Source organism: Dermacentor andersoni, chromosome 2 (genome assembly GCF_023375885.2).
Source record: "Dermacentor andersoni chromosome 2, qqDerAnde1_hic_scaffold, whole genome shotgun sequence".
Lineage (NCBI taxonomy): Eukaryota > Metazoa > Arthropoda > Arachnida > Ixodida > Ixodidae > Dermacentor > Dermacentor andersoni.
Genome location: NC_092815.1, coordinates 56,006,490 through 56,033,616, shown reverse-complemented (window position 1 = coordinate 56,033,616; position 27,127 = coordinate 56,006,490). Strand labels below are relative to the sequence as shown.

General features: G+C 44.8%; 2 protein-coding genes and 1 long non-coding RNA gene across 4 annotated transcripts in view; 2 read left to right on the top strand and 1 right to left on the bottom strand.

Annotated features, from left to right (window-relative positions):
* Window positions 1-784: 784 nt before the first annotated feature.
* LOC126542287 (calmodulin-like) lies at window positions 785-2,738 on the top strand. Its single transcript, XM_050189300.3, has 2 exons — window positions 785-1,272; window positions 1,894-2,738. The coding sequence occupies exons 1-2, from the start codon at window positions 1,006-1,008 to the stop codon at window positions 2,068-2,070; spliced, it is 444 nt and encodes a 147-aa protein (XP_050045257.1). The 5' UTR covers window positions 785-1,005; the 3' UTR covers window positions 2,071-2,738.
* A 5-nt stretch (window positions 2,739-2,743) lies between these two features.
* On the top strand, window positions 2,744-3,753 carry LOC129387706 (uncharacterized). The gene is made up of 3 exons (XR_008614887.2): window positions 2,744-2,833; window positions 2,937-2,985; window positions 3,541-3,753. It is a non-coding gene; the product is annotated as an uncharacterized lncRNA (long non-coding RNA).
* Window positions 3,754-6,812: 3,059 nt separating this feature from the next.
* Window positions 6,813-27,127, bottom strand: part of LOC126542272 (adenylate cyclase type 1-like) — a 255,888-nt gene continuing 235,573 nt past the window's right edge. For both annotated transcript variants that reach the window (XM_050189267.3, XM_050189268.3), the window contains exons 21-22: window positions 26,551-26,675; window positions 6,813-21,154 (exon numbers count right to left, since the gene is read on the bottom strand). In XM_050189267.3, the coding sequence (XP_050045224.1) occupies window positions 19,475-21,154; window positions 26,551-26,675 (1,805 nt within the window). In that variant the 3' untranslated portion in view covers window positions 6,813-19,474. The remainder of the gene's footprint in view (window positions 21,155-26,550; window positions 26,676-27,127) is intronic.

Genomic DNA, 27,127 nt, shown 5'->3' with positions numbered 1-27,127 from the left:
ATAGCACGGAGCAGTGGGAGGCACAGCTCGTCAGCTCTGACTCGAACATGCAACTGGCACTTGTGGGTCACGTCAGGCGGGCGGCTGAAGCCAGTGGGGCCCCGGACTTGGGGCATAACGTTCCGTTCCCATTATCTGGTTAACCTCCCTGCCTTTCCTCTTTATTTCTCTCTCTCATTTCCTCATTCCCCCTTTACAACAGTTTTTCTTCATTTCCTCTGCCACACGGGGCCCTTAACGCTTTCGCGTTAATATTGTTTCGCGGATACACGCGCGTAGTACTCGAGGAAACTGGCGTAGAAATATTTCCCACGTACGTACAGTCGCGGTCAAAAATACGCGGCCCACGGCTCCAGTCGGCGGAGCGGCCGCGAGCCGCACCGCGGCGCTCGCGTCGGCGCTGCGAGAGTTTGCGCTCTGACGACAGGTATCTCCCTACGTATCGTCCGTATCCGTTACGTATCCGCCCGTTACGTATCGTCCGTTACGTATCCGCCCGAGAGCGAGGGAGATACCTGTCGTCAGAGCGCAAACTCTCGCAGCGCCGACGCGAGCGCCGCGGTGCGGCTCGCGGCCGCTCCGCCGACTGGAGCCGTGGGCCGCGTATTTTTGACCGCGACTGTACGTATGTATGTATGTATGTATGTATGTTCTGGTGTTTTGAAATAAAAGTAGGAAATGTTGTTAGCGTTGGCTCGCAGCTAAGTGTTGCGCACAAACTTTTCTGCCGCGTAAGCGATCATTATTGGTAAAGAAGAAGACGGCGCTTATTGTCCGCGTGCTTTGAGTCTCGAGACGCGCGTTTCATGCCCACGATCTCCTCGGGTCAGCCGACGCCCAAGCAGGCTCCTTCACTGCACCGCCGGCAGCCTCAGCGGGTAGCGCAGCCGAAGAGCCTGCCGTGGCTTTGACCAGCAGTGGCAAACGACTCGCGCAGTCGTCCGCCACAGAAAACGCAGCGCGTATATACGAGCAGCGGCTGAGTGGCACCCGGATCCAGCCGGCATGCAGCTCTCCGAGGATGCGGTCGCGGAGCTCCGCGAGGCATTCGCGCTCTTCGACAAGGATGGCGACGGTGCCATCAGCACCAAGGAACTGGGCACCGTGATGCGCTCCCTCGGCCAGAACCCGACCGAGGCCGAACTAAGTGAAATCATCGCGGAACTGGACGTCGATGGAAACGGCACCGTCGACTTCCCGGAGTTCCTAGCCCTGATGTCCAAGAAGGCGCGCACTACGGACACCGAGGAAGAGATTCGGGAGGCCTTCAGGGTGAGCACAGCGCCGGTTGAGGCGGGCACGTGTGTGTCTCGCGTACGTATGCAGGCGGCCGAGTTCAAGGAAACGAAATAAAAGTTGATAGTACGCATGCACCGAAAGTATGATTCGATACATTCAGCCTATTTAGACGTCTCCGATGATTATAAGCGTTTGATACCGGTGTCACACGGTTACATAATTTCGACCTCGATCGAACCTGTTCGAGGTCAAATTTTTCGAAGCGATTCGCTCTTTTTCACAAGCTCCGGAAGGGAACCAGTCGCACTCGAGAAATTCGATCCCGATCTAGTCTTCCATGTGACCAGGGTATAACATGTACCGCGCAAGCAATGAGGTGTGCGCCAGGCATATACCTCGGGCTCACGCGTGTTTGGCGTGTCTTATCGCGATATGATTGAAACAGCTCTGAAGCTTACGTAACGTTTGCGTTAGCATGCATTCAATTTTTTTTTTAGCCCATCGCGGAAGTCTCAGCAGAAGATTAAATGTTAAGATGGCGGGGAGCAGGTAGACTACTGTAATTAGCTAATGTGTATATTGCCACTGGACTAAAGCTTTTACAACTTATCTTGTACTGCGCCCATAACATCAAGTGACTCCTCTTTGCCGCAGGTTTTCGACAGAGACGGGAAAGGCTTCATCGCGGCAGCAGAGCTCCGTCACGTCATGACGACTCTTGGAGAGAAGCTTACAAACGAAGAAGTTGATGCGATGATACGGGAAGCTGATGTGGATGGAGATGGCCAAATTAACTACGAGGAGTTCGTATCGCTCATGACTTCAGGCTAAACATCGAAATCTCCATGCGTTTCTTCACTCATTGCTTTGCCGTGACCATAAGAAAAGTGAACAGCGCTTAATTAAACAATGTTGAAACGGGGGCACTGATTACGTTTCTGGGTTCGACTCCACGTTTGCGCCTTGTCTGTGACACAGGAGCATATCATAGAATAAAGAACATGATGAAGTCACGGTCGCGATCAAGGAAGCAACTCCAAAAGCTCCAAGGCGTGCAACGCGGCACAAATTGTGACGCTCATAGTAATTTACTAGCCGAGCCACCGCTACCGCTAAAGCAATATATTTGACTTAACATAATACAGAGTTGGTGCGAAATAATCGTAATATACTAGAAAAAATGCCAAATTACCTGCATTATTACAGCGCACTGTGTTTGAATTTGGCACAAAGGCACACTTCCCTTCGGCTTGGCTCGACCTGGATCAGTGCCATTACGACTCGCCGCTGTGCCACAGTGGCCGCAGTTTCGGCTGGTGCGTTTCCGCTACCGCTGCAGTGCACGTGTTTGGCATCAGCAGTCAGCACCGTGTCAGCCCACGAAGGAAGGACAGCGTATCGAAAATGAGCCCGGAATCCAAGCAAAAAGCGGCCGTTGTCCTCTTCCTCGCAAAGAAAGTGTTTCACTGGGGATTCATACCCACAGTGCTATACTTGGGTGAGCCGTCTCTGCGCACTTGTTTGATTTTCTAGTTACAGCGCTTGTGTGAAGCCGTTGCGATGGGCCCGTTTAGGAGCTCGCTGTGTTGAAATGGTATAGCAGACCCTGCATTGACTTCACACTCAGATTTGTAGCAGCGTTTCGCCTTCGTGCTAGGTCAAATTAATGACACTTATATATTTTTTCTCGGTTTCAGGATTTAAAAAAGGAAATGATCCAGGAATGCCTGAATTGTCACTGCTCAGGTAAGGAGCCCCTTGCGTTCAGAATTATATGAACTTGCGCACCTGTTGTGTGTGTGTATTTGGGGGGGAGCAATTTCTTTTACTTGTCAATTAACTGCGAAGTAACAACACCTATGCATTTTAGCTGCATAGTAAGTGCGCGAGAGAGGTACAGTTTTCAGGTATGTATGCACTTCTGCAGGTTGATAGTACGTGCAGGCACACAACACTCGGGGGCTAACTGGGAATTGATATCGGTTAAGATTTAAACCAATCAACATTGGTCAGAGCTTGAATGGCTCCCATGTGCAGCGAAGCTGCCGTTATCGTTCGTTTTATAGAGCAGTATAAATGCAAAATTTACTGCCACATATGTAGCAACCCTGCAAATGCTACTACCACGTACTTTCTTTTTTGAACCCAATATGTTTCTTGTGCCGTCGCTATTTCGTTTACATTTTCCATTTTTAAAAATAGTGCTTTCTATTGCTATCACATGATGGTTCAAGATTGGGAAAGTGGCTCCCCTTTTTTGTAGAGTGGAAATTGAAACGTACTTCGTTGCTTCTTTTTCAGTCTCCTTTGGCAGTGAAGATATTCAGCCTCAGCAGGATTCTGTTGCCTTGACTCTTCGCTCTCACAAGGAACATGGTGTAGGCAATTTGAAAACCCATCTTCATTTGTGAACATTTCGTTATCATTTCTGTGCCAGTGATGTCAGTTTGTCAGGTTCACTTATGAAGCGACACTATTGATTTGATCATGTAATTAAAATATATTTGAGGTTCATTTGTCACATTTTATTGATGGCCGTATATTTTGATGTAAAAACGAATTGCCTGATGTTTGACTTTATTCGTCGTCATTCAGGTAGGATCTTGTATGTGGCAATATCTTTCAGTCATTGTCACAACTGTGATGATCTGGAATGAGCAACTACGAAGAAATATTGCAGGGGCACACAGCACAGCTTTAGCAGGTTAGGCAGCGTATGGCAAACGTTTTGGACAGAACAAAGTGAAGACTAAACATTTGATGTTTGCGGATAATGTGCATGCCACTTGAATAAATGGAAACTACTGCTATTAGGAGTTGAGGACCTTGAACACCAAAGAGGAAATTAAATTGTTGTATTAGTAAATTTTGCTTCTACAATACCAAAAAAAGCCAGTCTTACTGTGAGAGGAGGCTTAATAAGCCAGAGTAGATGCCAGAGCCAGCGCCACCATTTAGCCATTGCCAGTGGTGGCACTGGCTGCCAAGGTTAGTTTTACTAGCAACACACAAATAAGAAAGTGGATGGGGAAACAGTGCCGCGGTAGCTGAATTCGTTGGAGCATCGCACGTGTAATGCGAAGACGTGGGGTCGTTCCCCACCTGCGGCAAGTTGTTTTTTCATCCACTTTCATTGCAATTGATTTACAATTTCTTTAATCCATTAAGTAAGTACAAGTAATTTCCCCTACGTTTTCCTTGGTGTCATTGTTTGTTGGGTTCTCATGACATGATTAATAAAAATTGGGCCCCTTGGTTAACCCCTTTCTTCTTGTTGGGAATGGCAATGTTGTATGGCAATGTGCTTTCAGCATGAAAATTAAAAAAGTATACTAGCTTTTATGTTTTTGAGTAATTGACTGCTTACCATGAAATAAATGAAAGTAGAGCTTTGAAAGAATACTTTTATGAGCCTCTTTGTTCACTTTAGTGTCTCTTTAAATTATTTAACATCATAATGTTCGTGCTGCACAGACATTTTTAACAATATTAGACAGCTTGACGATAGCTGCAATTAATCCAAGATTGTCTGCTAATTGTAACATTATAAAATAAAGTTACTAAGCAGGCAAAAGTTCGAAAAGTGTCACTAAAAACATTAGTAGGCATATTTTATGTAGAGATGTCTTGGTCTTCAGAAACGTGTTTACATGTGCATTCACAACATGCAACTTGCGAGTGAGTATGTATTTGATACTCAAGAAAGCACTGTGGTGCCGCGCTAATGGCAGTAATCTTTAAAGCACCGAGCAGTTACTGTCATTTTTTGAGCCTGTGTGGTGCAAATACAACTCAGCGAATCAAGACGGAACTTCGTGTGAAGAATGTGTGTTCGAAATTATTTTGAAGTTTTAGATGAATTGGGGGTGCCGTTGGATCCTTTACAATGTTCCTTTGAACAGTAAAATCACCTTTAGAATTGTCATTGGCAAGTGGCTCAGCTTTTCTTAAAACTTTCAAAGTAGATGTGTTGGGCTTCATTAGCGTTTATTTATTTTGTAAGATAACACAACACTCTTAAAAAAAGTTTACACCCCTTGGGGCATATCTCGTCCCACAATGATAATCGCCATCCGTCTTGCCCACATTTCATTTCTTTAACAGTGTGAGCCCGGTACTTGCAAGTCACGAATGGCATGTGGGTTATCAGCATGATGTAGCATTCTCGACAGGAAAGCGAGCAGAGCATTTCCAAGAAAGGAAGGGCAAGCAAGGCAGATGACGATTATTGTTGTGGGACAAATATACACCCCAAAGGGTGCAACTGTTTTAAGAGTGAATTTCACTGGCCTTATTAGCCAGTTAATCACACTTGACATCACTTTAATGGTGCTTTTGGCATAGTGCGATGCCAAAAGCCCTTCTACACAACCTCCATAGCTGCTCTTCTTCTTTTACGACGGTCAATAACACCATGACACTATACAATTCAACACGGTTTAAATTGCATCCATAGTTAAAACATTGGGCATTATTTTCCGCAGGACTCTGTATTGGAATGTGCACGTTGACTGGCCGACTTATAACTGAATTATTACAATACGAGTACTTTACATTATAAAAAATGAAATCGCCATTAAATGCAATGAGCGTGGATGTGAAATGAGTCAAGCAGGTAGTGGGGAGGATTGTAAACTTCTCTAGCATTTGCAGTAGCTAATGAGGAGTCCGTGTGCTGTTGTCTGACTAAAAAGATCAGTTGGGCATATGGAGTGTGCAGTAAGCTGTATAGATTTATGGCAAATAGGTACTCTTGAAATACTTGTCACATTGTGCAGCACCGTCAAAATTTGGCTGACATTAGTCTCTGTTTGGACCAACAGTTTGAGGTACCACGTTTATGTTTTAGACCAGAGCTTCGAGGTTCTTGTGTATTTTTTTTATGTGATGCAGTCTTTTGAAGAAAGGCCTAAAAAAGAAGCCAGAATTGTTGAGTAAGCTCACTGAACTGACACTGCTTGATATATGAGGAGTCTCACATATGCATAGTGGGGCAAGTATCAAGGCACTGCTGGTATTTAAAATTAAATTCTCAACAGCAAGACGAAAAAAAAAGGGGGGGAGAGAGGGAGGTGTGGTGTTATAGCTTACACCCCATATCAGAACACATTCCTGCCTTATGAATGGTGCAAACGTATTCTGAACGTAACGGTTGAATGTGACTAGGAAAGATTTATGCATTCATCTTATAGTAAGCTGTATACAGCACTTGCAGTTCCAGGATAAAAATTTTCCCAGAAATGTATTTTGATCATGTTTTTTCCACATGACATTGTTCTGGGCTGAAGCACACTGTCCACTTCTGCAGGCGTGACAAAAATTCTTTAATGTCTCGACCTCTTTTTTCCTGTTCTGCTGGTGTGTTTGCTTTTAAACTTTTCAGTTGACACTATTCACTGTTGTCTGAGGAGGTTATGTATCCACGAAGTACAAGCCGACACTGCTGAAAAGAAAGTTGCGGTTTTTCCAGTTTAGACAGATCTCCAATCGTACAGGTCAGGATAAGGCAGCCCTTCAATGATAGGCTGCAGGCTTACTTCAAATGTGAACATGCAACAAGAAGTGGTCCAAAATTAACAGTGATGCAAAAATGATTTATTATGAGCACAGGGTTCATCATACAGTCTCCAAAATGCTTGGTCAATCTTTATGCTACAATCTTTGGGTCCACAATATGCATGCACATGTTTTCATTTTTATCACACATGAAACCTTGTGGTGTATCTTGCAGATACAATGCCAGGAGATTCATGATAACACTGCAGCATGACTAGATGAGGGCAGAGAAGAAAATTACACATGGACAGTGCTGCGTATATGCCATTTTCTTCTCTATCCTCGTCTAGTCGCACTGCACAGTTGTTATAATGAATCCCAACCTACTAACCCGCCAACGTGCTTTAGCCAGGCGGTCCCATGATGAGTACATTTTCTTACAGGCCTCTTGCAGAGCACTAAGCCTGATAAAGTGCATGCTATACAAGTGAACTTACGTGCACTATGCAAAGCTCGTCACTGTGTGATAGAAGACTAGTAGATTTAAACACTGACAAAAAAGGAAGCCTGCTTTCAAGAAAGACACAAATACAATGCAATGTGTGTGCACTTTTCACATTGCTCTAGATAGCACATCACGATTGCTAATGGTGAAAAGGTAATAAGTAAGCTGCCTTACATGAAAATGCCTGCTAGCAGTGAAGTGAATAAAAGGAAATGCACAAATAGTGATGTCCACTATTACAATATATAACACCAGTGCACTTTAAGGCAGATCTGCTATGTACAAGTATTTGTTATGAACTTAGCTGTGTGCATACATCTGCGAGTACAACGGTGATAACAGCTGTGAGTGAACTTGAAACGTCGGTCAAGTACCGCAGCCCTTCTCTGTGAAGGAAAAATAGAGCCAAGATCAAACGTGTAGCAGGGAGGAATGCTGAGAAGAGCAGACAGCTGTGTGCGCACGCCTCTTAGTTGCACAGCCACTGAACAACTATTGATGTTCTAGTGCCACTTGAGCTTATTTGTCAACCAAGGCACATTTTAGGTAGTCTTGTTCGAATAGTCATCACTGTTGGAGAGCCTTAGTAGCTAAGTACAATAATATTGTGTATATTTTTCACTGTGTGCTTATGCTATGTCACAATTAGCACAGTTATAATGTCAGCATAATACAAGCTTTCTTTTTTTCTGATAAAAACGCTACGGCATGTAATCAGTTTCTCAGACAAAATCTTGCATATGCTTGTGTGTTATGCAACTCGCTGTGAGAGACAGTAACCTGGTGCCTGTGAATGCCCATTGATAAATGCACATGGATGCCTGCTGATGGTTTTTTTAGTATTTGGAATCTGGCAGCAGCAGCCCCACAAGGCCTTGTGCTTTCAGTTAACACCATTAGAAATAGGCAGGTAACTTCAACAGTGCTACACAGACATTCCTAAGTGTGACAGTGCAAAAGAACATAACATCTCTTGTTTGTGAGGGCTCTGGAACCACATAAGCACTTTGCAGTGAAGCAAAGCGTTGTTTGTGGCATATGTGGAAACAGTCACTTTATGCAACTTTACATCTGACGTAGAACAATGCACGAAGACGCCAATTCACCTGAAGCTTAGTGGGTGTGTTGGCTATGCACGCAAGAGCAGAAAGTCTCGTGGAGTCCAGCTCAAAACTGCCCGTTCAAATGTGCTGCACACTGGTACACTGGTTTCCATTTTGTTCCTTCTGAAGAGGTGGGCACACACCACAATGATCATATACACGACTAGAAGGCATGCTTAAAAGAGCACTGACACAAGGTTTCCCTCTCGTCTTTTTCTTTCAGGGATTAATGTCGGCCCATTAGTTATCGCATGAAGCCTCAATTGCGTGAGAGTGAAACAAATAGTTAATTACATCATACGGTAATGCAACCCGTTCTAAATGCATGGCAAGTGCTGCAGCAATTTCGGCTGGATTTGAAGCAGGCTTCCTCGTTGCATCACTGAAATCCTCGGAGGTGTTGGTCATTAGTACTGCAAACCATTGACACGTGGTAGAGCCTGGTAGAGCCACTGCGGACCACTCCATGAACATGTTGCCAAATGTAAAAATATTAAGCATTCAAGCGGATAATAGTGCAAAGAAAGTCGGAGGGAGCACTCCACGTTCTGAAAGAACCGACAGCAGAGGACCAAGCCTATCCTGTGTCAAATGTGGAGGAGCGAAAAAAAATGAGCGGTGCAGCAGCGTACGCCCATCTTTTAGCAACACTGTCATGGTGTGGCTTGTAACTGCTGCATTGGGATGACTGATGAATCTGTCAGTAGTTTCGTGCCACCACACGACCGCTGCCTCCAATTTTTGTTGGTAATAAGGAGGCCTGCTAAACATGCCCTATGCCTCAGGCTGTGCCCGATTTGGTGCTCATTTTGAACCTTGATTGCAAAGCTGATGTTCAAATAAAGCAAAAGAAAGCTAGACAAACAATTTGCCATTATTTCTTTAAGATGACTTCTTTGAGTATGCGTAGCGTATCTAGATGACCACTTTCAAACAAAGTGTACGCCACATGAATTGTAGCAGTGTTATTACAAACTAGCATCAAACATTTAAGAGATGCTTCCACAACACAGATAATTTGCTCCAAGGCATTTTAAAACATTAGTAGGTTAAAAGATGATTGTCAGAAGTGCAGCACTGCTGAATTAACATAATCGCGATCAATTTCACTGCAACACAAGTGTGCACAATATGTTCAGTGCACAGGGCGTTGCATGTTACGCTGCTTGCAGTACATTTTGACAATGCGGTGTGGAGAACTGTGCCCCAGGCATCCCGACACAACCCGAGACACACACTGTACCTGCTCCATGCAGAGAAATGTGGGACCCGAGAATTGCAACCAGACACATCTCTCGGACTATTACTACCATTACGTTTTCGTAAATGTACATAAAGCTGCGCTCGTAAACCATGCATGCACTCACTCGAATCACCACTTTCAAAGTGTATCTTCACTTGGATCCTCAATCAACTCCCTTGTTCCCTCCCATTTCCTCTTTTGAAGTGGCGTGCCACAGTGTGTGTGGCAGATTACTCCACCTTTCTAAATTGTCTACATGCTCTAAGTAGCTTGAGACGCTCACTTTCTAGCACTACACTCGCATACAGTAAGCATGCTATATGCTTATGACGACAATCATTACTAAGAGATTCTGCTAACAACAAGAGCATCTTGGGAAGATTAACGTTTGATAACAGGTGATCGATGTGTGCCTGAGCACAAACAACAAAGATGAATAAATATTGCTTCAAGTCTATCAACTGCATTAACAAGCAGGCACATATGAAGGGTCACCGTATAAAGAGTGATGCCGCTGACACTGTACCAGTGCTGAAAAATAATCTGGTTCCCTTTCATAAACAATAATTTGGTGGAAGCAATGTGTACCAAAGGCTTGACCGTTGCTCGACTAACTGGCACGGTTGGCACTAACAAATAACTTGAGTTCTTTTGAAAGGCATCCTGGATGCAGTATTTTATGTTTAGCATTTTTATTGTTCTAAGTAAGAATTTGACTGTAGGATTTGAATGAGAACAGAATCGGGGCTGCTATGTTATAAGAGCTTTGCATTGCTGCAAACTTGCCTTCACCATGTAGGCCAGCAGAAGTTTGGTCAACTTATGAACAGAAAGAGGGAAAAATAAATAAAACAAATCAAGCATGCATTGCTTTCACACTCCAAAGCCTCCAGAAGTGATGTCATTCTGTTTTTGTACTTTGGTAAATGTATTCTTCAAAGTATAATAAAGTGCAAGGTTTCTCAGTGCACAGCTGGGAAAAATTATCTCTTGTAACCACTAACATCAGAAAATAGTTGTAGTTTGAATGCGCAGTACATAGCAATCTTCCCAAGTCTGCAAGCATAACTGATCCTGTTTTCCCTTTACTGCCCTTACGTTCAGTAAAACAGGAAATTGGGTGACTTGTTGAGGGATGATCATACTGAACTGTAGGACAAATGAGACAGCAAAAGAGCAGAATAGCGTGGTACGTTAATATCCACACCTGCCAACAAAAGTTTTCACGATGTGAAACTCGTGATTAGAATTGCATTTCTGTGGCCCAAGAGCATAGTCCAGATTCTTCAAGCGAGAGACGCACTGCGTAGGCTGTGTGCAGCAAGTATGCTCAAGTAAGCCCTGTGCTTAGAGACGATACAGATTTTTTTTTTTCTTGTACACTACCTTGCACTCTGTTTTGAACTGCAGCACAAGAAATGGACATGACACATGAAAAAACCACACAACAACCCTGTGCTGTGTTCTTGCCATCGTTTTTCTTGCATCTCTTTCTAGCACTGCAGTTTAATATCTTCAACCAACTAGCCCAAGTATCTATCCTGTCACAGTTTTTGCAGCACAGTCAAAGGGACTGACAACCAATTTTCATGGTACCTGTTTTTTTTTCATGCAATGGAAAGCTTATCGGTCAGAGTGTCTAATAATGAAGTGGTAACGTGGAAAACGCCATGGAACATTTATTATATCAGAATTTTTCGACCTGCAGTGAGGATGTAGTCATTCAGTGGAAGTATGCTGAAAACGGTGATAGGTGAGCATGATAGCGATTGTACGCTGGTATTAGTGGGAGGCAGATGACAAGTGTGGCCATAACTGTGAGAAAGTAGTGTTTTGTTTATCAAGTCGACGTTCCTGCGATTCATGTTTTCCAAAGTGAAAGTATTTCTGCGGTAATAGCTATGTGTTTTCATGGTTGCCTGTCTAACTGCCTTGGTATTTAACCAGTCAAAACGAAACCAATCAAATTGAAAACGAAATGACGGTGTTACAAAAAGTATGCAGTTCAGCATGTTGCCATAGCCATGTGTGCGCATTTGAGTTCCGAAGCATAGAATAAAGCGCAAGTGTCTAATAATAAACCAACTGCAATTTTAAGCAATAGCTATGTTGTACTTAATAACAGCTGACTTACATACGGTAATCTCATAGACTACAACCAAAGTGCCAAGATTTCCCTGCCAGGCTTCACCACTTACTGGTTTTTGAGACTCTCTTTGCCAATTTAAAACTATTAACTCCCACTTAAATAGCAAACATTGTGCTGCATAGTCATTTAATTTCCATCTGCGTCTTGCAACACATTGTCAGTTGTCAGTCCCTTTAAGCAGTGTTGACCCTCACATTGCTTAACAAAGAAAAATATTTGAGCAAGGAACTGTTGGTGTGTGTCCAGGTGCAGTGCGGAAAACACAGGGCGGCATAGTGTCAAGACTGAAGCTTGTGGTGCAAGCAGAAAAAAAATTGTCCACCCTACTTTTCTAAGTGTGTCTGCGAGCTCCATACCTAGAGGTCACATTTCTGTATAGGCTCTGTCAAAAGCAAGTTCAGAGGACTTGAACAAGTTTTTGTCCTGTGCCTGTTGACAAAATATCAGTGATGAATGCTGGCAGAGCCATTCAGACTACACAGTATGATTGTACTTTTTCGGACATTCATCAATACAAAAAACAAATAATGTCACATGACGCTTATTACTATAGTAGTTGTTTATGTTGCAGTGGCCTTGTGTCACGTTTTTGTGCACTAATGCTCGGTATGAAGTAGTATCCGGCACGCTAACACTACAGTTTTCACAAGGTTCGTTCGCACCATGCTTATCTAACCTCAAAATTTTTGTTGCAAGTGGAAACAAAAGTGCACTGTGAATCATTGGAAATGTGCAAAAAAAGGAGAGTGTTACGTAAGCAACTTTAGTGCTGAATGACACCAGTGATACTGGGAATTTTGTTCCATGTTCACAAAATTGTGTATGTGCATGAGTGTGTGTGAGGGAGAGGGTAAGTATGCTTGCAGATGTGCGGGTCTTGGGCCCTTAGAAACAAATGCAACTATCGTGCTACTCAACCTATATTTCCTCTTGATGTGCAACAGCTCGGCAAACATACCAAACAATAACTGTTTACTAACACTGCCACTAGGCTTCTAAGTTGCTTCCTATTCCTGTGTTAGTGTATTTCAGGAATATTGCAGAAGTGTGGCATGCCACACACAACAGGGTAAATGCTGAGCTGTCATTTGTGGATGAATGGTATTACGTGCATGACAGCTTCTGAAGGCACATTTGTGCTGAAGCACAAAAGGCAGCCATTTTGTAACGATGCCTTCCACTTGATTCTATGCCTCTCTTATACTCTACCATTCATGGCCAGCTGATCCCATTGATAATCAAGTGGAACGTGATGCTGACCACTGGCAAACTACGAAAAGGAATATCATTGGAAATGGCATTGCTAGAAAATCAGAACCCAGCTCACAAGCTGTCCAGCGAGATCACTTACTGAAGAAAAAAGAAATCTTCTAAATGCAAAAAATAATATAATAAAATATACAAAACTAATTCAATGATATATACATAATGTAATGTACCACGCATTGTTACGAGTCACCAATGCAATCCATGTTTACAACTATGGTGCACCTGTGAAGTAACATGGCACTGTTTGGGATGATGTGTAATAGAAATATGCGTGCCTGATGGTATATTCTGACAAGCTGAAGCGATTTTGAGAAGCCAGAAATAGCCTATACCATGAAAGTGTTTGCAGTGCTTTTGCTCACACATCACCCATGCTTTTCCCCCTGAAACTAAATTGTGAGGCCAGGCGCTACACAAACATCACAGTGCTATTTCAGACTACAGCGCTGCCAGAGCTTGTTTTGGTGCTACTTTGCTGTTGTTAAAATGCTTGGAGCATCAACGCAAACAGGAGCAATACTGTCTGAAGCTAGAAGTTTATAGTAAGCTGGTCGTGTGCATGCACATACTGTATTTACTCATGTAAGGCCTGCATTTCTTACAGCCCAGGTAAAAAAAATTGGGAAAGGAGCTTCACCAAATGGCACTTGCATTAATATTAATGCATGCCGCGATTCATGTTTAGCAATTGGAACATTAGAAGTGATGAGGAAACTGCTGAAAAATAATAGTCTTCAAACTGTGTCATTAGTGGTAGCACATTGCGAGTGACAGTCACAGTGCAGTACTTGGTGTGAGCTAGTTGCTGTTAATTGGACTTGTACAAGATTTGCACCCTGCGATAGAATAAGAGTGAAGGTCTCACATGATCAAATACGGTGTACACTCACTGATGCATGCTGGTGGTATCAACACCAGAACTGCCTTATTGTCAGCCACGCATTGTGGTCCCTTCTCTATTTACCTTGATGCTTAAATCATGGTAATGAATACAAAACGTCATTAAAAAGGGCTCTGCAGTCTTAATGGAGGCATACAGGCACTATAACATTTCTTAGACATGGTAGGTAATTGTACTCTGCGGTTATTTCTACATACCTTACTCTACATTACAGTCAGCATAAATTCCAAGGAAACGACAAAATATGGCTTTGAGCGAGTACAATGCGTACATTACAGAATTAAAAATTACACTACAGAAGCTGCGTACTGTTAATGACGCAAACTCACTGCCCTCAACCAGGAGCAAGGAAACTTTTTCAAAATGCTTGAATTTCCTTTTTGTGCATTTTTCATGACCTGTAAACTTTTGTCCCCAACTGCAGTGAGCAAAACTATCGGGACAAACTCTGTTAAGCCAAATACGTTGATAAACAAGACATTACAAACGTCTGGTAAGACAACAGGCTTCCAATGTTCTCCTTTTACATTCACTTCAAATATAAGTCTACTGTATAGACAAGAAGCAGCAGTGCTAATATAAATCAAAGCCTTAAGAAATACTATTGATGCCACTTTTTAGGTGCATGCCAAGCAAGCTACAGCCAGTTATTAGTGCTCTTGTCCACACAACAAAAGCAGCAAACTTGCCATTAAAACAATTAACAGAAAACGCCTTTTGCTATTCGCTTTTTTTGTATGGCTTGCTTTGTTTGTTGCTTATTGCTCAATGCATAATTAAATGTTGCCATATTGAAGGCTACTTTTAAATATAGATGTAAACATAAGGTATATTAACCCTGTTATCTGACCAACAGTGCATTGTAATTTTTTCTACACTACAACAACAAGAAAGTGACGTTTTGAGATATGGAACAAGCAGCTGTATTTCTTTTTTTCAGCCACAGGTGAACAGCTTACAGAGAACTGCAATCAATGTTCATGTACCTGTGTAATAACAACTTTGCCATTCCCTTGATCCTATTCGAATGGCAGATAAAGTGGCTTTTCCATGTAGTTTACTGTCTCGTGACTCCACTCTTGTGTTTTGCTGCTTTCTTTCAAAGCATGCACCCTCTTATTGAGGAGTGAAATCCAAGTGGATTGGTATGGATCAATGATATATAACTAAGAGTGCAATAAAGGTGAGGATGAAGGTGACCAACACAGCACAAGTACTGTGTTTTCGAGGTCAAGACAAAAATGGTGTTGGCACAGCAGATGTAATTTGCGCTAGGAAATGAATTATGTGAAAAACCGCGAGGCGGGGGAAGCTTTACGACAGATGAAGTGGGCATCCACCTGAAGCGTAGTTGTTCCGGTGAGTTGGCAAGGCTTGATTTGTTGTATCTAGCGCATCGAAAATGAGGGCAAAAGGAGAAAGCGTTGCATGTGTAGTGCTGTGTCCCTGCAGAATTTATGCCTCCTTCGCTCTATGCAACCTCTCCCTCTCACCTTTCCTTCTAGTACTTTGTTGTAATGCAGCAGAACAACATTAGACAAACACACAGTGCTATGTGTTTGTCTAATACAACAAAGTAGGAGATGCCATACCAACAAGCCCATACATAGCTACCCTCATCTATCATCTACTCTCACCTTTCGTTCTCGTTTTCTGTGCGCTACCTATACCTAATCAACCAGCTGAAGCTACTTTTGAGGCGACCAATTGGTTGATGCCAACCACCATTTTTCCTAATTCGCAAGTGCACATCTCTGTGTTACGCATTTGCCCAACTAGTGGCAGCACCGGTCACAGTTCAAATGCAGACGGAGCCTTAGCTGCACATGCTGGCTTGTCTCCTGCACACGGTTTGCCTCCTGACATGGCACACATTTTCCATGTCGTAAAAGATGCACAAACAGTGTTTGTACGTGCTGATGGCAAAAATAACCGTGCCATCATTATAGCTTGTCAATCTGCTAGCCTTACAATTATGAAAAGGGTTCATAAAGCTTCCTCTACCCTGTGCATTTCTGCAGAATCAATCTACTTATTCAGTGTTCCTGTACCTTCAGGTTGATTAATTCACCTTCACCTTGCTATCTACTAGCCTCCGGGTTAGCTCAGTTGGTATAGTGAACTACCTAGGAAACACAGCGGGGCTTGGTTTAATCCTGCTACTGCAATGAATATTTCTTCAGCCACAAAGCTTTCTTTTTGAAAAAACTGTATAGATTCTTGCAACTTTATACTGCAATCAGATGGATATCAACCTTCCTATTCAGCAAACTTCCTTAAGTTTGCCTTGCCCAGAGGACAACCCTTCACTTTGGAGCTCAAAGTACCCTGGAGTTTCCAGTAAGTGACATACAGTACAGCATGATAGTCTATCAACTAGCCCAGCAATAGCAGGGTAACTGTGTTAAGAGCTTCTGGCCAGGATGAACTGTTTCAGCCTGATGCCAGCATTTGTAAACAAACTACACTTGCTTGTTGGGGAGAAACATCCAGTGCACTCTAACGAGCTGTGGCAAATAGTAGGGTATGGGAATCAACTAGTTCCTGTTCCGTTGCTTGTGGTATAGCGTGACTCATGTCACCCTGTACTACAAGTAGTGGCAATTGCCATTGATTCAGAAGAAGCACAATGCTGCAAGGATTCACAGATTAAATTCACCTTGATAAAATTCAGTTATTAGTAAAGCTGTACATGCTCAATATATGTGCAAGCGTGTGGACACCTCATTCCATCACAGGGGTCAAAAGCCTATAATTTGAACTAAATTCTTGCGCTGTGAATCATGTCATCAATGGATCATGCTTGGCAGACTTATCAGTACATATAAGGAATGCAAATTTAATTTTTAGGACGCATGATGTGTCTTTTAGTCCGATGGAAACAGCTTTAGTGCTGTGTAACACACAATGAAACAATGTTCACAAAATGCTTCCTTGACCTAGCAAACAATCCTTTTAATGAAAATGACAGTCACCTCTGGAAATGGAAAAATGCTATAGAAGTTTAGGTGTGAATGCTTTCGGAAGACAGGTGAGTTTGGTGCATGTCATTTGAGTATATGCTTGCCTATGGCTGCACTGTTCTAAACGTGGGTTAAATGTACATTCTTATTCACTGACATTTTCACTAACTTTATTCACTATGTGCTGCCATGAATAATTCCACCTAACTGAAACTTCCTACCTTTCTGTAGTTACAAAAACACAAAACATAAGTTAACAAATGTATGTGTTGTAACCTAACGCTACTATTGTGCATATGAAACTGCACAATCTGAAGCTTTATTACAAGCTGGCATTAGGGCTCGAGAAAGACAACAGATGAAGTGACACTGAATCCTTCGACTGCTCTCTCAACTTCAACTGCACTTACTCTACATGCGAGTTCTTTGCAACTGCTGCATTTATGTTCCCACTATGACTAGTTCAACAGCAAGCCAGTACATACTATTGAAAATACATGGCCAGAAAGTGGTAGATGAATTCTAACTATTCCTACCAGTGTAACTGCAGACAACATTTTATGCTTGTGCAATGTTTACATAAAATGGCCACAGCCACTGAAACCTGCCTAACAAGGACAACCCTACATTTTATGCAACATATCAAACGCCCTGAACAATAACGCGATGGGTTCAGTGTAACATACATGAGGCTAATGCAGGTACTGCCACCACTAAGACTCAGTGGCAGTGGAAACACACCTTCGAGATCTTAAAGTACAGATCACCCAAGCAATGAACTGCATCGACAAACCTCTACCATAGTGATGTCCGAGCATTTCAGGATATCTTTTATGTACTTCCTTGTGATAAAGCGATACTATTCTCCAGTAACATCAAAGTGAAAAAGATAACACAAACGGCTGATCCGTGCTAGTTCTCTGCTGTCTATAACAACTAAAAAATTGTGGATTGGAGCTTGTTCATTACAACCACACCATCTGCGAAGACTGCCCACCCCTCAGTACCTTCAATAGCTATGCTGAAGTATAAAGCTGGCAGTGCCCTTTCAACCAACATCCAGTGGCATTATCAGTGAGATCAGGTGAGAGGGTCACTGAAGCTCAAGGTGGATTCTATCTACACTTCAAATAATTGCACCATATCACTGGTGCTGCACTAGCACACTGATCATGGCATAGACATGATTGAATGTGCGCTGTATCAGCCATGACGTAGGCCAAAGTACACTGTGGTCCTGTGTGGCACAATTTTTCTATGTGCATGTGAAACGTAAGCTGAGGTGCAATTACCAATAGACCTAGTGTTGCTGATAATGCCAGTGGCTGTCAGAACAAGAAACACTAAGGCACTTGTGCATGTTACTGTTATGAGCTTGGAGGTGTGCACACAAGTTTGGCAGCTCATGCAAACAGACGCTGAAGAACTAGATGTCTCTATTGTTCCTGCCTTACAGTGAAGTTGTATTTCTCCAGCCATTGTTATGACCAGACAAGTGTTCAAGTGCATATCACTGTGAGAAAATAAAAAATAAGAGCAAGCATTTTTCTTTCTTTTCCAGTGGTATAATCAGTACACATGTGCTTCTTTAACACTTACTCGGTAGTAATTCCAACTACAATGATGTTATTACAGCAGGCTGTACTGTGCTTTTCATAGAGATCACATGTGTTAAGAAATAAACAATTCCCAATAAGAGACAGCTAGACCCACTCCTCAAAAAGCATTCACACCCACTTCTACAAAAATACAATTTTTGACAGTGCAGTCTTGAATGAGCATGAGCCTAGAAACAGCCACGTTTTGGTTACCCAGAAAAATCAGCCTCCCGGAAAAGTTGGCTGGGTAGCAGATTGACAAACAAACTGCATTGAAGTGAAATAGTTTCGAGTGAAATGGTAGGTGCACTCCAGCATACACATCAAATTCCACTAAGTGGCGATTCAGAGCATAATAAAACGACTATTTAAAGTGCAAGCTGCCACTTCTGTATGAAACTGCTGTGCAGCTTTCTGGAAACATAGCACAAACACTTTGTAACGTCCATTTTTTGCACTACTTTCAATATGCTACCTTGTAATCTTGCCCAGCTTTAAATGGCCAGCAAGTAAAAATATTCTGCTGAAGCTCACGCTTTATAACTCTTCTAATATACCTCTCAAAACGACTCCTAAAGTCATGGTGACACTTATGAAAAAGAGTGAAACAACAAAATGGCATCATGTTGGTCTGTCACTAACTTATGTAATCTGGTTGGCAGCCTTGAGTCCTAGCCTTTTACGAACATATCATTGTGAATTATGTTTACATAGCAATGAAACTTTTGTGGCCAATCCTTTCATTCACTCTTTATATTGTGCATTTAGGATGTGATGGTCTGTCTTTCAGGTAGTTGAGATGTATCCCAAGAAGTGAACATTACAGAAGGCCGAAGCTTGGATAAACATGAAACTACTACACGAGCTATGGCAGAAATAAACAAATGAAGATGTGCATTTATGTATACTGAGCATGTCAATACGCAAATCTTTTTTAAAAGAGCCAGAAAGATATTGTAGTTGTCACCAATCAGGCTATTTGGGTGCAAAGGGGGCTGGAGAGAAGTATCAAGCAAGCACGTCACTGTCTTCGTTGTCACTCACGCAATGGCCGAAGTTGCGAGCTATGCAGTCAGTGAGTGACCTCAGGTCCTCAGTGCGGCCCATGGCACCATTGAAACCAACTCCATAGTTGTCATACTCTGAGTCATAAGTAACACTGAGTGAGTCAATGCTGAGCAAGCGGCTGCTGGCACGTGAGGAGATACTCGTGTCATCCCCTTCGTGGCCCGCATCATTGAGGAGCGAGTTAAGGTCGCTTAGGGCCCCCTCCGCATCTGTTAGCCCTTGGTCGTTGGCAAGCGACGCGTCGTCCGTCGTGTAGCCACCACCATGATTGTCCATCAGTGGGGCTCCTTCTTCGTCTGCCTCGCTTGAACCATCGTTGCTCCAGCTGCTTCGTGAGTCAAGGTGCAACAGTGGTCCACTAAGAGGGTGGCCTGCTTCGGCCAAACGTAGTGCGATGCCCGCAGAGTCCTCGCCAAGCCTCATGAGAACACGCGGAGAGTTTCCGTTGAGCATGTCGCCCATGGCATATCTTGGCTGGACTGTCACACTGCAGTTCCCATTTTCCAGATAGTCTTCTATGGGCAACTCATCAGCATCGCTGCACATAGACAGGAGTGGAGCCCTGACCTTGCCATGCTGCCAGACAAGTCGTTGCGATGCCGGACTCGAGTTGCAGAGCTGTTTACGAGGCACCTGCTCTGGAGAGTCAACCGGAGGCGATGCCACCGTGTTGCTAACTGCCTCTTCATGAGTTCGTTTACGTGATCCTGAAGCGTTTATGAAATACACTGCAAGCTCTGGATCCTCCCTTGTATTGGGAGCAACTGCTTCTGGCAATGTGCGACTTAACTTACCGTCATGTGGCTGTCTCACATTGTGGCTAGGAGAGCAACCAACTTGAGGGAGACCTGAGCCAATGATATTGGGACTTGCCTCATAGTCACCCATAGACTGAGAATATGGGTACATACAGTTTGCTTGAGGACAGTTTGAATTTTTTAACAACATCAAGGGAAAGCCAGGACCGGGCAAGCTTCCATGTGGCAATGACGGCTGGTCATTTAAACAGCGACTTTCCATTATGAGACTACCACTGCTAGAATTCCTGTCGTCAAGGTGACTGCTCGCACTTTCTGACTGGGGGTCGAGGCTGCAGTCATCAGTCAGCACAGCCTCACTTTGGTCACCAGGTAGCGAGGGGGGAGGCACCCTTATTTGTTTCAAGCTCTCCCAGGGGTCACCACGTGTAAGGGACTCCGGCTTGGAAGACACTCCGGTTTTCACTCTCGATCTGGACCCATGCGGAGGAGTGCTTGAGACAATGATAGGCTTGGGCTGGGTGTACGGTAGGACATCATCATGAGGTGCCAGGGGTGTTGCCTTTTGGTGCTGCCCTGCCCAGCTGTTGGGAGTGGACCCACTTTCTCTTCTCAGCTGCAGGGAGTTTGAGCTTAAGTGCGGAGGCAGACTTCCAGAGAGGCTATCATCCTCCCGCTGAGCCACTGTGCTAGGATTGCCCCCAGAGACGCCCTCCTCCCTTGGGCTGGACGCTGAGCGGTTGGTCTTGCGGTCGATGAGAAAGTAGGTGGTCATTTCTCCTTTGCCCTTCACCTTGACTTTCCCACGGCACTGGAACAGGTAGGGCCCGTCTCGAAGCAGCTGATAGACTTCCTCCGTCACCTGAAGCAGTAAATTTCATGCTAAAGGTTTAAAATGCGAGATGCAAAGTCAAAAGTTACAAGTACAATTTATTATTCATAAATGAACTTGCCACCATTAGGGCAGCACTGCGAAATGCAGCGAGAGAACGCCACATCAAACGCAGCATAATAAGTATGATGGGCAACAAGGTGGTTTACTATAAAGTTTGAATCACTTATGTCGTAGCCTAATGGGAGGTCATTAGACATTGCATAAGCAATGAACAAGATTAGATTTACTAGAATTATACAGGGCATCCTGTGTAACTTCAGTCAAACTTTAAAAATATGCAAATTCCACATAGCTGGACAGAACCAAGGTAACATTGTCTGCCGTCGCTTGGAGATACCCTGACTATTTATTGCATTTCTTCTAATTACATAATTAGTCTTAATGAATTAATGAACTTCTCAAATAATATAATTAGATGAAAGGTATCATTGAGAAAATTGTAGAGCAACATGAACAACTCCCGATACGGCTTGCTGTCCCTCAATGCATGCTACATAACTGTTTTTCCGAGCATGAAAGAAGCCTGTGAATACACACAAAATTGCCACGCAACTGGCCGCTTGAGGCACATTGCGTTTATTCGCGGGCTTCTTTCATGCTTGGAAAAACAGTTTTATGTAGCACACATTAAGCAACAGAAAGGTGTTTCGGGAATTTTTCATGTTGCTCCTCAATTTTCTCATTGCCACTTTTCATCTAATTATAATATTTTAGAAGTTGATGCATTAATTAAGGTTAATTATGTATGTCCAAGCGATGACAAACAACATTACCTTGGTTCTGTTCAGCGACGTGGCATTCGCATATTTTTAATGTTTGGCTAATTTTACTGATGTATCGCCAACTTCATCGTCATCTTCATCGTGCCTTCATCGGCACTGCCATGGTCATCAGCACACGTGAGCAGCGGAACACACGGACGCAGGCTGCAATAAAGCTGGGTTGCTTGCGGCGTTATGTCTGACTGATGTCAGTGTTTTTAAGCCTAGTGCGACATATCAGTGGCGACGAGGCCTAGCGTCGCTAGGTGAGAAGACCCGCGTCAGCATGAGTGCTGGACGGCCACCGGAATTTGCCGATGCAGAAGGTACGTGGCCTACGTATCGCGTTCGCCTGGAGGCGTACTTTGAGGCTCATAGCATCGTGGACCCAACGAAGAAATGAGCGCTGCTCATCGCTTCGCTCACGGACAGTGCTGTGCGTGTGGTGCAGGGCCGGTGTCAACCCAAAAAGGTGAATGAACTGAGCTATGAGGAAGTCGTCGGGTATCTGGAAGATCACTATGCTCCGGAGGTCAACGAGATCGCTGCCAGTTATGCTTTCTTCATGCGTTCGCAACAAGACGGGGAAGCTGCTCAGGACTTCATTGCGGACATTCGACGCCTAGCTGAGAAGTGTAACTTCGGCACGTCATTGGAGCGCATGTTGAGGGATCGAATCGTTTGCGGAGTGCTGGATGAAGACGTTCGGCGCCATTTACTGACGCGACGGAAGCTCACCTTAGAAGAGGCTGAAGACTTTGCTGTCTCGGCACAGAGAGCTGTTGAAAATGCCAGGAGCATGAACTCGGCGCACTCAGAAGTACATTTTGCCCGACAAAAGAGCCATTCGTCGAAGCGACGTCCCAAGCCGGAACAATGCGACGTGTGTGGAAGGTGTGGAGAATCGCATGCTGAGGACGAGTGCAAACACCTTCGCGCGGTGTGCCACCGGTGTGGAAAACGAGGACATCTACGTCGGATGTGCCTGTCTAGCACAAATAGTGACCGTCGGCAGGGATCTTATCCAGCAAGACAACGGCGCCAGGGTTCGTACGCCATGGCAGCCGCAGAGGACACAAGCTCGGACGACAACGACGCCTTGCACACGATGACAGCGGTTCTCCATCACGCAGCCAGTATCCGCAAGGTTAGGCCTATTTACAAGGACATCAGTTGGAATAACGTTCCGCTCACTATGTTGGTGGACACGGGGTCACCTGTAAGCGTCATTCCCGTAACGGTGTTCCGCAAGCACAAGCAGCTCTGGCCTCCGTTGGAGCGTTCACAGCTCAAGCTCTCTTGTCTCTTGGGAGAACTTCCAGTTGTCGGCCAGCTTAGCATGACCGCTACGTGCGACGGGAAAGATATTCCTGGTACTGTCATAGTGGTCGACAGCTCCGGACCATCTTTGTGCGGCAGAGACACCATCAAGACATTTAATGAAGTTGGAGTGGCAATGTTGTCGAATGTGGTAGCGAATCTGCAACCGGTTGGAATACAGGCTGTCAGCACAGGTCTGCAACAGCTGCTTGACGAATATGCCGACGTGTTTGCTCCGGGACTCGGCCTGTGCAAAGGACCACCGGTCACATTTCAATTGAAAGAAAACGCGTGTCCACGGTTCTTTAAGGCCCGTACTGTACCCTACGCTCTCAGAGATAAGATGTCTGAATCGTTGGATCAGCTGGTCGCGGAAGGCGTTTTGACGCCGGTAAAAACCGCTGAATGGGCAACCCCTGTGGTACCCGTTTTGAAGGGCGATGGGTCCCTCCGACTGTGTGGAGACTTCCGTATGACTGTGAATGCGGCCACTGTGGTAGAACAATACCCGTTGCCTCGAGTGGACGACATTTTTGCTAGGTTAAACGGTGGCGAAGTATTCACGACCTTGGATTTGCGTCAAGCCTACAACCAGTTGCCATTGGATGAGGAAGCAAAGAGGATAACTGTCCTCAACACCCAGAAGGGTCTCTTTTGTTTTAACAGATTACCGTTTGGCGTAAGTTCTGCTCCAGCCATATTCCAAAGGCGAATGGACGGACTGCTGGGGGATATTCCTGGAGTGCAGGTGTACCTGGATGACATTATCATCGCCGAGAAAAAACATGATTCATCTAGGCTCAAAACAGTGCTGCAGCGGCTGCGGGAGTATGGTCTCCGACTGAATAAGGGAAAGTGCAAGTTTCGGCAAGACGAAGTCACATTTCTCGGTCATCGTATCGACGCGAAGGGTCTGCGACCGAAGGACGACAATATCAAAGCCGTTGTTGAAGCCCCTAAGCCCACCTCGGTGAGTGAGCTGAAAGCTTTTCTCGGTCTCATAAATTACTATGGCAAGTTCCTGCCCAATCTGGCCACCATGCTAGCTCCGCTACATGCTCTCTTATCCAAAGGAGTCAAGTGGCAATGGAGCCAGGGACAGGAGAAAGCATTTCAGCAAGTTAAACAGGCAATTGTGGCTTCCAAGTTTCTGGCTCACTTCGACCCGGATAAGCCACTGCGGCTCGAGTGCGATGCATCATCAGTAGGCATTGGGGCCGTTTTGTCGCACCGCGTGAATGGTGTTGACTACCCCATCGGATTCCGGTCCAGGACACTTACCAAGAGCGAGCGCAATTACTCGCAGTTAGAAAAAGAAGCTTTGGCACTGGTATTCGGCGTCGCCCGGTTTAAAGACTACCTGTACGGACATCAGTTCGTCTTAGTAACAGACCACAAGCCTCTTACTGGTTTATTCAATCCAGGTAAAGCCATACCACCGATGGCGGCCGCAAGAATACAGCGTTGGGCCTTGTTTCTTGGCAACTACAACTACACACTGCAGTACCGGAAGGGCAGTGACCATGCCAATGCTGATGCCCTCAGTCGGTTGCCCTTGCCAGTAATGGAGGAGCCGCGGGACTCTGCTGCCGACGAGTACGTTTTGTATGCCCACTCTCTGGAGGAAACAGCGCTTTGCGCCCGCGAGGTTGAACATCTGACTAATCGAGACACCCGCCTTCTGCAAGTTAAAAAATGGATTTCCCAGGGATGGCCGTCATATCTTCCGCAGGGCCATGAGCATCTCCGGCCGTACTTCAACAGAAGAACAGAGCTTACAGTCAGCCATAATTTGGTGTACTGGGGACATCGCATTGTTCTACCCCTGGCGGCGGCAAGGCGTGTGTTGCGTCTTTTGCACGAGACACACCCCGGCATGACAGCCATGAAAACCACAGCGAGAACGCTGTTTTGGTATCCGGGACTGGATTCCGACATAGAGCGACTGGTGAACTCATGTTCCACATGTGCGCAGGCTTCAGCGATGCCACCAGCACAGATACCTTTGGCCTGGCCAGCCACCGGGGAAAGGTGGAGCCGGCTGCACGCAGATTTCGCAGGCCCGTTGGACGGACAAATGGTCTTAGTCGTCGTCGACTCGGAAACGAAATGGATGGAAGCCATTCCAATGAAAACTGCCACTTCGCAAACCACGGCCAACGCGCTAAGATCAATATTTGCACGGTTCGGCCTTCCAAAAACCTTTGTTTCTGATAACGGACCACAATTTGTGGGCAAAGTTTTTCGTGAGTTTCTGGCACGGAACAATGTGCAACAACTCACAACAGCCCCTTATCATCCACAGTCGAATGGGTTAGCCGAACGAGCTGTGCGTACGCTCAAGGAAGGACTAAAGAAGAACCCCGGAATAGACCTCAAAATACGCATAGCGCGAGTTTTATGTCGATATCGCCGAACGCCCGTCAAGGATGGAAAGTCGCCGGCGGAACTCTTATTGGGGTACCAAATAAGAACAAAGCTGGACTGTATCGCTCCCGATGAAAGGTCACCAGAAATCCAACCACGAATTGGAGGGTCTCCAGTTCAGGCAGGTGACCCAGTCTGGATGCGCGATTTCCGAACAAGTCGTCGCAGGTGGATACCAGGAGTCGTGCGAGATCAACTGGGGTCCAGAATGGTCACTGTTGATTCCGGGAAAGGAATTCAGCGGCGACACTTGGACCAGGTGAGACGTCGAACTGTCTCAGACTCTTTCTCGGCACAGAGCACTCCAATCACGTCGCGACATAGTCCAGAAATGGCCCAGACGGATAGCCCGCCACCGTTACGAAGATCGACCCGACAGCGACGGCCTCCTGAACGCTTGGACCTGTAAGAGGGGGAGAAGTGATGTATCGCCAACTTCATCGTCATCTTCATCGTGCCTTCATCGGCACTGCCATGGTCATCAGCACACGTGAGCAGCGGAACACACGGACGCAGGCTGCAATAAAGCTGGGTTGCTTGCGGCGTTATGTCTGACTGATGTCAGTGTTTTTAAGCCTAGTGCGACATATCATTTACGCAAGACACCCTGTGTCTGGACAGCATGTGCAAATGAACATGGATAAAGTATTAGTTACAGAAAAGAAAATTTTGAGAATACAAACAGAATGTTCTGGTTATCCATGCCTCATGGATATCCTCTCATCAGTCGTTTTTGCCATGCTTTTGGTCACCAGTTGTTTTGGTAAAAAAATGGGACGCAACTTTACTTCTGTGGAACTTGCACTTTTGCAAGCTCCTGTGCTGCAAATGACCTCCTGAGACACTCAAATTCACCTGAGTGTGATTGGGCAGGCCCGTGGAATCCATGCGGCTGGCCACATTGACTGTGTTTCCCCAGATGTCATATTGTGGCTTGCGGGCTCCAATCACTCCTGCCACTACAGGACCAATGTTGAGCCCTACAAAATTCAAAAGCATATACAGTTAAAACCTCCATAAAACGAAGTCGGTAAAATCGGCCATTTGCTTCATTGCATCAAAATTTTGTTATATTTAAATTCGACTATTTATGCAAATAACCACAGTCACCAATGAATTTTTCTTAAATAGAAGGGACCGCAAAATTTCCCGCATTATCAGGCAATCGGAAAAAACAAACTAGAATGAGAAAAAAAAGCTGTGTCGATGGTATATTCACACTGGGGGTACAAAGTGAAGCACGCCACACTTTCTCGTCCACTCTGCCCTCGCGGATGACAGTGTCAAAAGGATGGATGCGCTCTGTCCTGTCACCTTGTTCTTTCCTTTCTGCATTTTGTGCACTAAAAATAATTTTTCCTTTTCTAAAGGCTGATAGAGACGTGTCGCCCACAGTGGGATGACCCTATCATGAAGGAAGCTGGCAGCGGGG